At 38.2% G+C, this 15,458-nt stretch overlaps 1 protein-coding gene and 1 long non-coding RNA gene across 3 annotated transcripts in view; one reads left to right on the top strand and one right to left on the bottom strand.

Moving 5' to 3' along the window:
* Positions 1 to 179: 179 nt before the first annotated feature.
* On the bottom strand, positions 180 to 15,179 carry esrrd (estrogen-related receptor delta). Its single transcript, XM_067419652.1, has 7 exons — positions 14,620 to 15,179; positions 11,984 to 12,369; positions 8,852 to 8,968; positions 6,865 to 6,975; positions 5,136 to 5,297; positions 4,788 to 5,057; positions 180 to 3,013 (listed from the first exon to the last, which is right to left on the bottom strand). Exons 1-7 carry the CDS (start codon positions 14,673 to 14,675, stop codon positions 2,769 to 2,771), a joined length of 1,347 nt encoding a protein of 448 aa, XP_067275753.1. The 5' UTR covers positions 14,676 to 15,179; the 3' UTR covers positions 180 to 2,768.
* LOC137043387 (uncharacterized) overlaps positions 12,244 to 15,458 on the top strand; it is a 27,647-nt gene continuing 24,432 nt past the window's right edge. Inside the window, exon 1 of one of the 2 annotated variants that reach the window (XR_010898463.1) lies at positions 12,244 to 12,383. This is a non-coding gene — a long non-coding RNA (uncharacterized lncRNA). Of the gene's footprint in view, positions 12,397 to 15,458 lie in introns of both variants that reach the window. The other variant, XR_010898462.1, reaches the window with a different exon arrangement.

Here is a 15,458-nt window from a genome sequence, read left to right as displayed (position 1 = left end):
TGAGTTTCTATTAATTTAACCAATTTCCTTTATTGTATCAACTCAAATTTTTAATTTCAATAAACTCAATTTTAAGGCATCCAGATTGCTTACTTTTTAAGTTAAACCAACAATATTTTTGTTCAATGTGTGAACGCAGCGAATCTTAATGTGTTGAACATGAACCATTTGATAAGTTATAACTTTTTTTTACTGTATTCCTCCTAGAACCCTGAATAAACTTTTTGGTATGTAAATGCATTCATTCAGTTATTGATATCAGTAAGACAAAAACACTTGAAAATTGGCAAAAAATAATTTATTTTCATTATAAATAACAGCAGATGATACTTGTAATAAATTAGGCAATAAATAGAAAGGCTTCGTAGCTTGACGACGCACTGCAGACTACTGTGAGAGTTCACACTGCCGTTCAGACGCTTTTGAGCCGGAAGATTATTCATGTTTATATTATGGTCACCGAGGCTGCATTTTTATATATATATATATATATATAAACTGTAATATTGTGACAAATTATTCCAATGTGAAATCACTTCTCTATGTGAATATGCAGTAAAGTGTATTTTATTCCTGTGATCAAAGCTGAATTTATCATCATACTCCAGTCGCCGTGTTTCCATTACAGATTTGCACAAAATGTTTGTGATTATTTATAAATGTCGATAAAAACTATTGTCGTTTCCTTTAACCGATGTTATGAGACGAAACTTTTTTTTTCCTCGTGATAAATCATTACAAAAATTCTGCCACGTATGTTGGTAGGTTTATGTATATCCATTATTTTGAATGCAAGGAGACATGGGTGTTATCTAAGCATTAATCCCAAGTAAAGCCCTTAATACTTGAGTTTGAGGTGTGTGTGTGTGTGTGTGTGTTTCTCCCTCATATCTGCTTCAAGGTCTTCATGATCATTTGTGGCATTTCTTTGTTTTCTAGAATCCAGTATTCCTGTAATAATATTGTCTTTTATGAGTTTAATAAAGGTCTTGTCTTCTGTCCAAACACACCGTGTCATCTGTAAAGAATGATCGACTTTTACGTATGCCAGGTGACCTGTACGTGCAAATAAATTGCCTGAAAAACCACCTCATGCGAGCGTTAAAAACTTTTATGTGATGTTTTTTGCGAAATTGACACGTTTCCATTGGCCGTAATTTCAAGTCACGGAAACGGTAATGGAAACGCGGCTAGTGTCACAGGAACCTTCAGAAATTATTCTAATATGATGATTTGCGGCTCAAGAGACATTTATGATTATTATCAGTTGTGTAAAACATGTTTTTCATGATAAAAAGGAAGTTAAAAAAACAGTATTTATCTGAAACAGAAAGCTTTTGCAACATTGTACTACACTGCTACACTGTTCCAATAGTTTTGGGTCAATAATGGAGGTCATTTTTTTGTGGGGGGTTAAAGAAATTAATACATTTATTCTGCAAGAATGCATTAAATTGATCAAAAGTTACAGTAAATGCATTTATAATGTAAGATTATATAAGATCAAAAGATTCTATTTAATATAAATACTGTTCTTTTGAACTTTCTATTAATCAAAAAATCATAAAAAAACATGTTTTACCCAACTGATAATAATCATAAATGTTTCTTGAGCAGCAAATCATCATGTTTGAATGATTTCCGAAAGATCATGTGACACTGATCATGTTGAAAATCCAGCTTTGATCACAGAAATAAATCAAATTTTAACCATATATTCAAATGGAAAACCGTTATTATACATTTTAATAATATTTCACAATATTACAGATTTTGTTGTATTTTTAATCAAATAAATCCAGCCTCGGTGAGCATAAAATACTTCTTCTGAAACATTAAAAGTGTTTGAATGGCGGTGTATGATGAACAATTTTTTATAGAAATTAACCAAATTCCCAAGTCTAGACTGAAAAAAGTACACAATAAAAAACAATTGAAAATTCGTAAAATGCTAAAAAAAACGCAATTATTGCATCATCTAAAAACTATCGCCAACACCTTATAAAATGATAATCTCCATGAATTTCATATGAAATAGTTAAAGATTGTGCTTCAGTGAGAGAGAGGGGTATTGACCTCTCGTCATCAAGTGCAGTTTAGCTGCCAAACTCCGAAGAGCTGCCTTTTGGACGTTACCCTGACCTCCATGTGGATAACATCCTCTCAGTCTGGATCACAGACCGTAAAAAAAATATGGACGATGGAGTTGAAGCTTTCAGACTAAAGATCCAATCACAGCGCTGACAGCTTTTGATCAGGCATTTGAAACCGCTACCAAGTTGCGTACTATAAGCGGACACGATTTCACAGGCGGACAGGATTTGTCATGACACTGGAGTCTGCGCAGTAGAGCAGGAAGTACAGCTGCGATATCAAAAGCCCGCTCGTTATGGAAATGTAGAAATTAAAGCTAAAGCTCAAGTCTGCTCCCAAGAACCCCGAAAAAAGTCCATTAGTGCCTCAGTGACGACTTCACTCAGAGAAGCCGTCGATCTCAGCTGTCAATCATGACGTCACACACCCTGTTTTTATAAACTAAAACTAAACTTATTTAAAAAACGAACACTTGAAATGAAATCATCTTGATAATAACTGCCTACAATGACTAACTTTGGGGAAAACATTTTTTGAAGTGTAATTTGATTGTTTAGTTTGCCTCGCGTCCATTAGAAAACACGCAGGTGCGGCTATACTGGGAGCGGCCACCGGGGGGCGATCGAGGCGTGGAGGCTTCAGTTTCTGAGAGGATTGGTCCACACTGTCTGAGTTTATATCTTGGCATCCAGCATCTCCAGGAAGAGTTTGTGCATGGGCACGTGTCCCTCGGTGTGCAGCCGGCTGAAGCAGCGTGCGGCGCGGTGGGCCGTCTGTCTCAGCAGCGGCAGGGTCATGAGGAGCCGGCCGGCCCGATGGGGCTCGTAGGGCCGCTGGCCGCTCTCGTACTCCTGCAGGGCCTCGTGGAGCGCGTCCTGGAAACGCTGCACGGCCTCTGCGCTCTCCACGTTCTCTGCGTCTGGAAGGAGACAATCGGTAAGGTCACACACCACACCCGATTGAGTGTTAAAGGGTTAGTTCACCCAAAAATGAAATTTGTCATTAACTCCTCCCCCTAATGTCGCTCCACACCCGTAAGACCTCCGTTCATCTTCACACACAGTTTAAGATATTTTATATTTAGTCCGAGAGCGTATCTAAGTGTATGCACACTATACTGTCCATGTCCAGAAAGGGAATAAAAACATCATCAGAGTAGTCCATATGAGACATCAGTGGGTTAATTAGAGTCTCTTGAAGCATCCAAAATACATTTGGGTCCAAAAATAACAAAAACTACGACTTTATTCAGCATTGGCTTCTCTTCCGCGTTTGTTTCCAATCCACAAATAAAGATTCAAACGGTTATGAATCAGCGTATTGATTCATGATTCGGATCGCGTGTCAAACTGCTGAAATCACGTGACGTTGGCGATCCGAATCATGAATAAATACACTGATTCATAACCGTTTGAATCTTTATTTGAGGTTTGAAAACAAACCCGGAAGAGAAGCCAATGCTGAATAAAGTCGTAGTTTTTGTTATTTTTGGACCCAAATGTATTTTTGATGCTTCAAGAGACTCTAATTAACCCACTGATGTCTCATATGGACTACTGTGATGATGTTTTTATTCCCTTTCTGGACATGGACAGTATAGTGTGCATACACTTAGATACGCTCTCGGACTAAATATAAAATATCTTAAACTGTGTGTGAAGATGAACGGAGGTCTTACGGGTGTGGAACGACATTAGGGTGAGGAGTTAATTACATTTTCATTTTTGGGTGAACTAACCATTTAAGAGCCATTTATTTTAAGATCAATGTGTCAAACCACCAAATTGCTGAAATCACGTGACTTTGGCGATCCCAATCATGAATCGATTCACTGATTCATAACGGTTCAAAGCTTTGTATTGAAATTGGCCCATCACTATATAAGTCGTTATTTAGAGTTTTTTGCGCACTAAAACTATTCTCCTCTCCTCGTAAAATGATTGTCGAGCCGCTGTAGTGAGATGGGCTTTGTAACGACGTCTTTAGTGCCTTTATGGGTCTTGAGAGTGGAAATGACATTGGTGTCAATGAAGGCCTTTCTGAGCCATCAGATTTCAACAAAAATGTGTTAAATGCTCTGTTGTTTTGACTTAAAACCGCGGCGACTCCCATTGTTGTTTCTTAATGGACTAGCCGAGCACGTCTGTTTGGCCAAGCTCTTCAGATTTTTCTGTGTCATGAGCAAAAACAATAGTTTCCCCAGTGTTGTCTGACTCCAAACTGCCCTGTGGTCAGAGCTGGAGACATGGCTAATGGTTTATTGATCTGAGCTCTGAATGCTGGGTTCACATTGATTGTTTTTTTCTTGGCCAGTGAGCTTAAATGAAGTAGAATCATATGATCCAGATATAGAGAGAGAGTTTAAGCAATGCCTGAACACTTCTTAAGCCGCATCAATAACTTACCACACAATTAATTTATGTTTGTATATAAGTTTAGACAAAAAAGGTTATATAAACGATTATAAGGTATGAAGACTTTGCTTTAGTGCTTGAAATTAGTTTCGTAAAATAAAGCTATATTATAATGATTTTATATATATATACATACATACAGTATATATAAATGTTAGCATAATATGATTGTATACCATATTATATTGTATGTATGTATAACATTTATAAATACTTATGATTCTGACTGCTTAATCTGACTGTACTCTTGACTCTGGGATCATGATTGGTTGTGTGTACCTGAGTTGGCCAGAGTCATGGCTTTGAGTGTGAGCATCTCCTCCAGGTTCAGGCCCATCTGCTGGTATTTGGAGCTGAGATGCCTGAGGGCCGTGTAGAGATCCTGCAGGCCAGCGGCCCGGCTCTGGCTCTCGTTCAGACGCAGGTTCTCTGCAAACTGCAGCTCGTCGGCCGAGCCCTGAGATCTCCACACCACATTCAGCACCAGTGTCTCCATCCAGCCGCTCTGGAGCAAAGCCATCTGATCCACCAGAGAGAGCCCTGTGAAACCTGCAGAACCAGAGCCAATGTCAGAGAGCTGTGTTTTAATGCATACACAAAAACCTCAAAATATCTCCGGCTGTGTACCTGGAATGTGTTTGGCCCAGCCAATCATAACCAGGAGCTCCCTGTTTAAAAGGTCACATAAGGTCAGCAGTGTTTTAAGGTCACTGTCAGGGGTCGCGGGGTCTGGAGTGGCTCGCAGAGGGGCCGGTTCGGACACCAGCAGCTGAGAGATCACTTTGTTTCCTGGAAAGGAAAAGATGATGCTTTACTGATGAAGTTAAAGGTGGGGTAAGTGTTATTTTAAAACCGTTTCACAAAACGGACTCGGGCCGAGTGCAATAACAAACTTGTAGCCAATCGTCAGGTAAGGGGCGTGTCTAATATTGATGGTGAGAAGGGCACTCGCTCTCGTTCTGTGCACGTCATTATTCAAAACACATGATGGACATTAGCCGAGAACTAATATATGCTGCTTGACTGTCGTGTGTCATGTTCACTTGTTAGTCCATTTGCGATCGTATTGTGTCTCACTTCAGCGATGATAAAGACCGTTCATTTCCACACCGTATGGAGCGTCTACATCTCCTCACTGTGTGCTTCAAGCATCAGCTCACACAATGTCTCCGACAAGTAAGATACTGTACTCCTAATATAGGTTTGTTTACTCTTTTCATGATCTATAAAACCCTTATCCGGTCATAATTATAATATGTCGTTAGCTGGACTATCGTGCTTGTGTTCTATCGAGTTGTTCATGAGAACGGTTTGTGTTTTTGTGATCTTGTCATAATTGTAATATGTTCATTAATTGGACTGTTGGCTCATTTTCTATCCAGTTGTTCATGAGAACGGTTTGCGTGTGTTTTTGTGATCGCTATAACTCTAATCTTTTCATGATTGTAATATGTCGTTAGTTAGACTATCGAGTTGTTAAAGGGGTGGTAAAACACTATTTCACTTTTCTAACTTTAGCTAGTGTGTAATGTTGCTGTTTGAGCATAAACAACATCTGCAAAGTTACAGCGCTCAAAGTTTAAAGCAAAGGGAGATATTTGCTTTTAAACAAATCAATTGCTAAGGACTACAGCAATCGGTCAGTTGGGACTACAGCCTTTTCCTCCAGACTCGCTGACATCAGTGGGTTCAATATTTACATAAACCCCTCCTCTGAGAATATTAAATAAGGGGGGCGAGGCCATTTTTTATTGCTGTGGAGTAGAGTAGGCTGGAGTGTGCTAGGCGGTTAGCGAATTCCAACACAGCTGGGCCAGCTAACCAATCTGAGCCCACTGCGTATTTTTGAGGGACTGGCTTCATAGAATCAGAAAACCATCAGACTGTTTTTACAAGGAGAGACAGAGCAGTGTACAATAAAGGAAAAATGCATGAAAAAGAATGCAATTTTTTAAAAACGAAGCATGAACACGTTACAGTGCACCCCGCAAACACAATCAAGCCTTCGAAAGAATGTGTTTTACCACCCCTTTAATGAGAACGGTTTGTGTTTTTGTGATGGATAATTACATTTTCATTGAATATAGTAACTCACAGATTCTGCCATAGTCGTCGTCTGGGTTACATGTGTGTGGGGCGGAGCTATCAAAATAGGGCCGTGACCCTTTTTGGGGGTAGGGGCGTGTTTGTTTTGGTGATTTGAAATAAGAACAACGGTTACCAGATAGCACTTACCCCACCTTTAAACGCTTAATCAGGGTAAATCCTCAACCATACATAATCCACTGACCACAGGTCATTCTGTGTTTTTGTTCATATTAAAGATTTAGGCTCATCCGTATGTGGTGCGACTCACTGATTGGTTTGCTTGGATGAGCGTATGGTGTTTTGGTGAAGAGAGAGAGCGCTGACTCCGCCCGCCGCTTGTACTTCTGCCGGCCTCCTCTCACGCGGTCCATGCGCACACCTGAACAGGTACAGGGAACCAGCATGTTACTTTAGCTGAAGAAACACTTCTGCTTGTGTTTATTACACTTGTCAAGACAACTTTAGACAGTCTAAGCAAATATGATTCAGACAGCAGATATAATGTTTCACTAGTGTGTGAGGACACTCGAGTTCATTTCTGTGAGGAGAGCAAAATAAAGTAAACTGTGACGTATTATACCCACACAATCTTCATACAGTGACTACCAGTAAAAATGATTCAGACACTTTGACCTGAGCATGTTTTGTTGAAGTGTTTTCTCTTTAATTGCTAATGCGACCTTTGACACCACAGACTGAACTAAATGAAGCATTGCTGCTCATTGGTTGAGCTAAATTGGTATTATCTAATAGTGGACTTAAATCTAACAGCTGATTGGTTAATTGTAATCCATTACATCCCATTAGTTTTCTGACATTATCAAGATAAGTTTGTTCTGAATTCTTGTCATATTTTATTATCATTTTCTAAACTATAGCGATTAAACTGTGATAATGTGAGAACATGTTGAAGGTGTCTGAATACATTTTCCATCCAAAGTTGTTCATTTAAATATATTGCCTATGTGTTCAAGAGAACAAAACCTTCACTTCCTGGGTGCCAAAACAGTGCCAAATATCAGCAATGTTAATGAAATTGAACTGTGGCTCTTTTTCCCACATTATACATGAATAAGCCAAATTCTTCTGATGACAGACTTTGACTCGGGCGTTTCAGAGCCACCCGAACCAACTGCGATGCGATTGGTCCTCTGGTTAGTCCAGTTATCCAATCACAGTCTTTGCTGAGGCAGTCAGGTGAGTTTTTAGTTTTGCCTGGAGTGATTTATTCAGTGAATGTGTTTGTGCGCCTCAATTGAGCGCATACGCTTTTATGAGCATTTTTTTTTTGAATTTACGTATCCAGCTTTTTCATTTTATTTTAATGCAACATTCCAAAATGTGCATATAAATAGATGGATGGAAACATTATAATCTGGGAGTGAAAATCTACTTTAAATCGGGAATAAAATGCAAAACAAAAATGAAGAATACTTATTTAAGATTGTGTTCAATTTCAATATTCTTTATAATTATAATAAGGTTCCATTAGTTAACATGAACTAACAATGAAAAATACTTTTAAAGCATTTATTTATCTTGGATAACGTTAACTTAAACATTTCTGTATCTGTTAATATAATAATAAGTCCATAATAATGGACTTGAGCTAATATGATCTAACAGCTGTTTTTATTTACCAATGTAAATAATTAATAAATACTGTTATACTGTAAAAAATAAATACTTTAGGAAGCAGTGTTTTTCAATCGGCCATCACTATATAAGTCACTATTTAGAGGGTTTTTGCGCACTAAAACTATTCTCGTGTCTTCATAAATGATTGTAGAGCCGCTGTAGTGAGATGGGCTTTGTAGCGACGTCTTTAGTGCCTTTATGGGTCTTGAGAGAGGAAATGACATTGGTGTCAATGAAGGCCTTTCTGAGCCATCGGATTTCAACACTAATATCTTCATCTGAGTCTGAAGATGAGCGGAGGTCTGACGGCTGGCCAACCACATGAGGAATTAATGACAGAATTTACATATTTGGGTGAACTAACCCTTTAAGGTTAACTAATGGAGCCTTAATGTAAAATGTTACCATATAAGCACGTGCAATTTTCACTAGAAATAGTTTTGCTTCTGATATGTTGAAACATTGCATTAAATATTAAAACAAAAATAGAAGCTTTTCCACAAGTGCAGCATACAGTATTATGGGCATTACCCATGCAAAGCAAACATCTAAAGATGAAAAAAAAGTCATAGCATTGTTTGAGCTTGAGTCCGATCTCTGATCTGACAGGAACTCACCCTCTCTCATCATGCCGGCACGCAGGCACTTCTGGAAACGGCAGGCTTGGCATGACTTCCTCCGTCTCTTGGTGATCTCGCAGTCATTCACCACAGGACAACTGTACTCAATGTTTCCTGAAACACCAACACATCACACTCTATTTACAATGTGCTTAGCCTACTTATACACTTTTTTAAAATTAAAATAGGCAGAGAAGATCCCAACTTCTGCCAAGGCACATGCTAGTTCTAGAGAAAACTGCTTCTCGTCCGGACAAGTCGTTCATATAACTCCCTCAGTTATATGCACAACAGAGAGCTAAGTGAGATATATCTACCATATTTGTTTAATCAAACATAATGTTCCACGCTTCACAAGCTGAGCTTTCACACAGAAATCCATAGACAGTCCAGACAGAGTTCAACTATTGATTTGCACCGCCTCATAATTTAATAATCATAGCAAGAGGTAGAAAGTTTGTGCTTTCCCAGAGGCGAGTGTATTGACGACTGTTCAACACCCATTAATGCCAGAGAAGCAAATCCTGCATTTTTTCCCCCCATTTCCACAGTTAGCCGTGATCAATAGAGTTCTGTAAAACACAACGCTGAACAAGACTCTGTCATTAGAGCATCCATTATGTGATTGAACACTTCATCAATATATTGATATGTTAACACACACTGCTTACACTTGTGCTTGGTCTGCCCAAGGCCAAAGCCAATAAAAATGCTTCTGTCAGAAGCCTATCTATATACAGTGAGGAAAATAAGTATTTGAACACCCTGCTATTTTGCACGTTCTTCCACTTGGAAATCATGGAGGAGTCTGAAATTGTCATCGTAGGTGCATGTCCACTGTGAGAGACATAATCTAAATAAAAAAAATCCAAAAATATTTTTTCTATTCATTCGTATGATACAGCTGCAAATAAGTATTTGAACACCTGAAAATATCAATGTTAATATTTGGTACAGTAGCCTTTGTTTGCAATTACAGAGGTCAAACGTTTCCTGTAGTTTTTCACCAGGTTTGCACACACTGCAGGAGGGATTTTTTGCCCACTCCTCCACAGAGATCTTCTCTAGATCAGTCAGGTTTCTGGCCTGTCGCTAAGAAACACAGAGTTTGAGCTCCCTCCAAAGATTCTCTATTGGGTTTAGCTCAGGAGACTGGCTATGACTGGCTGAAATATGCTTCTTACAGAGCCACTCCTTGGTTATCCTGACTGTGCTTCGGGTCATTGACATGTTGGAAGACCCAGCCTCGACCCATCTTCAATGCTCTAACTGAGGAAAGGAGGTTGTTCCCCAAAATCTCGCAATACATGGCCCCGGTCATCCTCTCCTTAATACAGTGCAGTCGCCCTGTCCCATGTGCAGAAAAACAGCCCCAAAGGATGATGCTACCACCCCCATGCTTCACAGTAGTGATGGTGATCTTGGGATGCTACTCATCATTCTTCTTCCTCCAAATACGTTTAGTGGAATAATGACCAAAAAGTTCTATTTTGGTCTCATCTGACCACACAACTTTCTCCCATGACTCTTCTGGATCATCCAAATGGTCATTGGCAAACTTAAGATAGGCCTGGACATGTGCTAGTTTAAGAAGGGGAACCTTCCGTGGCATGACGTCTTAGTGTATTACCAACAGTAACCTTGGAAACGGTGGTCCCAGCTCTTTTCAGGTCATTAACCAGCCTTTCTTAGGATCATTGAGAACCCACAAGGTGAGATCTTGCATGGAGCCCCAGTCTGAGGGAGATTGACAGTCATGTTTAGCTTCTTCCATTTTCTAATGATTGCTCCAACAGTGGACCTTTTTCACCAAGCTGTTTGACAATTTCCCCATAGCCCTTTCCAGCCTTGTGGAGGTTTACAATTTTGTCTCTAGTGTCTTTGGACAGCTCTTTGGTCTTGGCCATGTTAGTAGTTGGATTCTTACTGATTTTATGGGGTGGACAGGTGTCTTTATGCAGCTAACGATCTGTGATCAGGAGTAAACACTGCTCTGCCTGAAAGACTGTAATTTTGAGTCATTTATAATGTGAGTCATGGGACACAGTTATTATTATTATTATTATTATTATATTGTTATATTTATTTTGACATATTCTATTATATGATACAACACATCACAGCCAGATTAAATGTAATGCATATATTGTGAATTTGCACCATTATGCAAGAAATCTAATTTTAGGTTATATTATCCTTGCCATTATTCTATTCATACAAAATTCATATAATAGACCATTTTTAAATACTTTATAAAAATACAATCTTTAATTATTAATGCCAATAAAAATTGGCAACAGTTCTATCTCAGCTTTACAGTTCATCAAACACCTCATCACTGTAATATATGATACCACTTTATTTTACAGTGTCATTGTTACATATGTTACATTTACTTGCTATAGTAGTAACAGTATATTATGCATAGTTATATTTAAATAACCCTCAACCAAAACCCTAATCCTAACCGTAGCTGATTAATATTACTCAGAACTTAAATATGTAATTATACGGTTACAAAGACGCCTTAAAATTAAGTGTAACTCTTTATTTTAAGCAATCTGTGTAACGGTGTAATTATACATTTAAGAAGTCTACTGAGTAATAATAATTAACTATTTTTGGTTAAGTTGCATGTAATTATGCATAATTAGCTGTTACTACTATGTAGGCCTATAAGTATGCTACATGGCATTGTAAAATAAAGTGTTACCAAATTAAGTGTAGCCCTTTATTTTAAGGTGTCCGTGTTACAGTCTAATTATGCATTGAAGTTGGCCTACTGAGTAATATTAATTAATTGCATGTACTTATAGGTTTGAGGTTAGGATTGGTTTGATTGCAGGTGCGTACTTTACTACTAACTACATAAGGACGCTGTAAAATAAGTGTTACCCCATCCTAAATAATCCAAACCCTGTCAATTGTATTGATGAAGAGGTGCTTTGATTAACCGCACACTGAGTCTTCACACACAAATCAATGTCAGTTAGCTCGTGTGATATTGATCATTGCATTCGATAACAGCATAAGCCCCTCTCTCACACACTAATTTTCATTATAAGTCAATAATTAGCATTATGCATGCTCATGTAAGCCTTATAGTAATAATCATGTTTTTGTGCTTACCTTGAATGGTTCTTTTGAAGAAGGCCTTGCACGCCTCACAGGACGCGACGCCGTAGTGATAGCCGGACGCGAAGTCTCCGCACACCAGGCACAGACGCTTGGGCCCGGGGTTCAGCGATGGGATGTAGTCGCAGTCCGTGTGGCCGACCGGGTGGAAGAGAGCAACCGGGGCGCTGCTGCTCGAGATGGAGCTGGAGCTGACCGGGGAGTCCGGGTTCAGAGACGGGTTTCGGGAGAACACGCTGTACCCGCTGCTGTCCGACGTGCTACCGGGGCTGAACGGGGTCGCGCTGCTGTCCAGGCCGAACGAGGGGCTCAGCGGGTCGGCTTTAACCTGCGCATCGGTCGGGGACGGTGGGTCATCGGAGGTGGACGGATCCAAAAGGCTGAGAAGGATGGAGTGAGTTTAAAGGGTTAGTTCACCCAAAAATAAAAATTATGTCATTAATGGATCATCCTAATGTCGTTCCACACCCGTAAGACCTCCATTCATCTTCAGACACAGTTAAAGATATTTATTTAGTCCGAGACCTTCTGTTCCTCCAATGAAAGGGTATGCACACTATACTGTCCATGTCCAGAAAGGCAATAAAAACATAATCAAAGTAGTCCATATGTTACATCAGATGGTTAATCTCTTACAAATACATTTTGATCCAAAAATAACAAAAACTACGACTTTATTCAGCATTGTCTTCCGTGTTTGTTTTCAATCCACAAAAAAATAAATAAAATAAATTCAGCGTATTGATTCGGATCGCGTGTCAAACTGCTGAAATCACGTGACATTGTGATACGAATTCTGAATCAATACGCTGATTCATGACCGTTTGAATCTTTATTTGCAGATTTAAAACAAACACGGAAGAGAAGACAATGCTAAATAAAGTCGTAGTTTTTGTTATTTTTGGACCCAAATGTATTTTCAATGCTATAAGAGATTCTAATGAACCCACTGATGTCTCATATGGACTACTTTGATGATGTTTTTATTCTCTTTCTTCACATGGACAGTATAGTGTGCATACACTTTCATTGGAGGAACTGAAAAGCTGTTGGTCTAAATATAAAATATCTTAAACTGTGTCTGAAGATGAATGAAGGTCTTATGGGTGTGGAACGACATTAGGATGAGTCATTAATGACATAATTTAAATTTTTGGGTGAATTAACCCCTTAAAGTGTTAGTTTCTAAATAATGGGTGAATTAACCCCTTAAAGTGTTAGTTTCTAAATACATTTGGTAACACTTTATTTTACAGTGCATTTGTTACAGACGTTACATTACTATAAAGTATGCATAATTACATGCAACTAACCCTAAACCTATCCCTAAGTGAATGTTAATTATTATTACGTAGTACTTAATGTATAATTACACTATACGACATCTTAGAATAAAGTGTAGCCCTACAGTTATACTGAACTAAGATGCTAAAGATGCATAAAATACCGGTAACACTTTATTTTATAGTGTACTTGTTACACATACACAAAGTATGCATACTTACATGCAACCAAACCTGTTCTTAATTCCTAAGTGCGTGTTAATTAATATTACTTAGTACTTAAATGTATAATTACGCTGTAAGACATCTTTAAATAAAGTATAACCGTACATTTATACTGAATTGAGATGCAAACAATGTATACAATACTGGTAACACTTTATTTTACAGTGTACTTGTTACACGTTACATGTAGGCTAGTTACTAATGACAGTAAATTATGCGTAATTTCATGCAACTAGCCTGAACCCTATTGAAAGCACATGTTGTTAATTAATTTTACTCTATACTTTTAATTGCAGTGTAACAAGGACACACTTTATTTGAAGGTGTCACTGTTGCAGTGTAATTATACATTTAAGTACTGAGTAATATTAATTAACTACTTGTGCTTACTATAGAGTTATGATCTGAGTTAATTGCATGTAATATGCATTATTTATAGTTATTACTACAGTAATGCGTATGACAGTAAATTAAAGTGTTACCAAATAAAGTGTAACCTACATATTTTATTAGTCATTAATTATAATGACACACTTATCTTGTCACATGATGACACACACAAGATATTTATGACTGACTTTTCTGAATTTAAAGTTATTAGGCTATGAAATATTACAGCAAAACTCTAAAATATGTCAAAACATGCTTTAAGGACAAATTCCAGCCAGTGCAAAAGCATTAGAAATTAATTATTGCACGGCTTACAAACATTATCACACCAGTGTAAAGTTGAGATACATTTCATAGGAAATGATTTTCATGAGCATTGCATAGTGATTAGCTAATGACAAATAAGATACCTAATATAAAAGATACCTAATGACAAATAAAACATCATTTACATATTTGTAATGACATGCAAAGTTCAAACAGTCCATTATATTACACACAGCAAACATTTCAGCCCATTTTAAAGTTAGATTAAAGAGTTGCAAAAGTTACAACATGCACAAGTTAATTTCACTTTTTAAAACTCTATGAATATTATTAAAATAAAAATGTAAATGAAACATAAATGCTGTGAAGGTAATGAACGTAAGCAATGATAACAGTGAAACGTTTTCCACAGTGCAGCTGGTATAAAAAGAGACGGTTTGAAAACCACGATGGTGCTACACTTACTCGTGCCGGTTTAGAAACTGGAAGTTCTCACTCAGGCAAAACTCCTTCAGGTCCATAACTATATTTCCCCAGGGATTCAGTGTTTGAAGCGTCCGCGAGCGAGAGCTGAACGGGATGAAGACGGAGGGAGACTGAGCAGGTTTATTTAAGTGATGCTCTGGATGGGCGGAGTCAGGCTGTCTAATCCAGATGCATGCTGATTAAAACCCTATTGATGGGTTCTCATAACTGACAGGTCAAATCCTCAAAAACGACAAGCAGGCCAACTGCAAATCACTCGATCGAGGCCAGTCTTTTGTGAAACAACATTTACAGAATGACTTCTAAAGCTGTGGAGGGATATTTAGATACAATCATCAAAGCAGTGATTGCACATTTTCATCATTTTTAGGCTACTAGTTTTCAGATGTTCTTTTACGCACTGTTGTATGTAAACACATATAAAGACATTCCTGACTGCAGTTGGCTGCGAACACCAACAAACCACTCCCGTAACATCAAGTCTGCTTCATTTCCTTGTTTCCACTGTTGACCCTCAAAACAGCCGCCAATTTGAGCCCTCTGGACTGGAATTACAGGATCCCTGAGGGTTTCGTCCAATCAGACGCCGCCTGATTATTGATTGATTTCAGTGCATGTCAGTGTAAAGTCTAAGAGAGTCAACATGCTAATTCAGCTTCGACACTAAAACCTTTTAGTTAAGTAACAAATTATTTTAGTTACACGTTACATGCAGTCACTATAACTATGAATTATGCATAATTAGATGCAATTAATCCATATCCTAACTCTAACTCGATACATGTTAATTAATATTACTCTGTGCTTAAATGCATAAT

The sequence above is a fragment of the Pseudorasbora parva genome, chromosome 16, assembly GCF_024679245.1.
Source record: "Pseudorasbora parva isolate DD20220531a chromosome 16, ASM2467924v1, whole genome shotgun sequence".
Taxonomy (NCBI): domain Eukaryota; kingdom Metazoa; phylum Chordata; class Actinopteri; order Cypriniformes; family Gobionidae; genus Pseudorasbora; species Pseudorasbora parva.
The sequence above is the reverse complement of the archived record's forward strand: the minus strand, read 5'-3'. Positions and strand labels throughout refer to the sequence as shown.

What these genes read in the sequence shown, in the direction of transcription:
- esrrd (XM_067419652.1), bottom strand. Translation starts at nt 14,675, where the DNA reads ATGGACCTGAAGGAGTTTTGCCTGAGTGAGAACTTCCAGTTTCTAAAC. An exon ending in CAGTTTCTAAACCGGCACGA is followed by an intron (nt 12,370 to 14,619) that starts GTAAGTGTAGCA and finishes CATCCTTCTCAG; the next exon opens with CCTTTTGGATCCGTCCACCT. An exon ending in CTTCAAAAGAACCATTCAAG is followed by an intron (nt 8,969 to 11,983) that starts GTAAGCACAAAA and finishes TTGGTGTTTCAG; the next exon opens with GAAACATTGAGTACAGTTGT.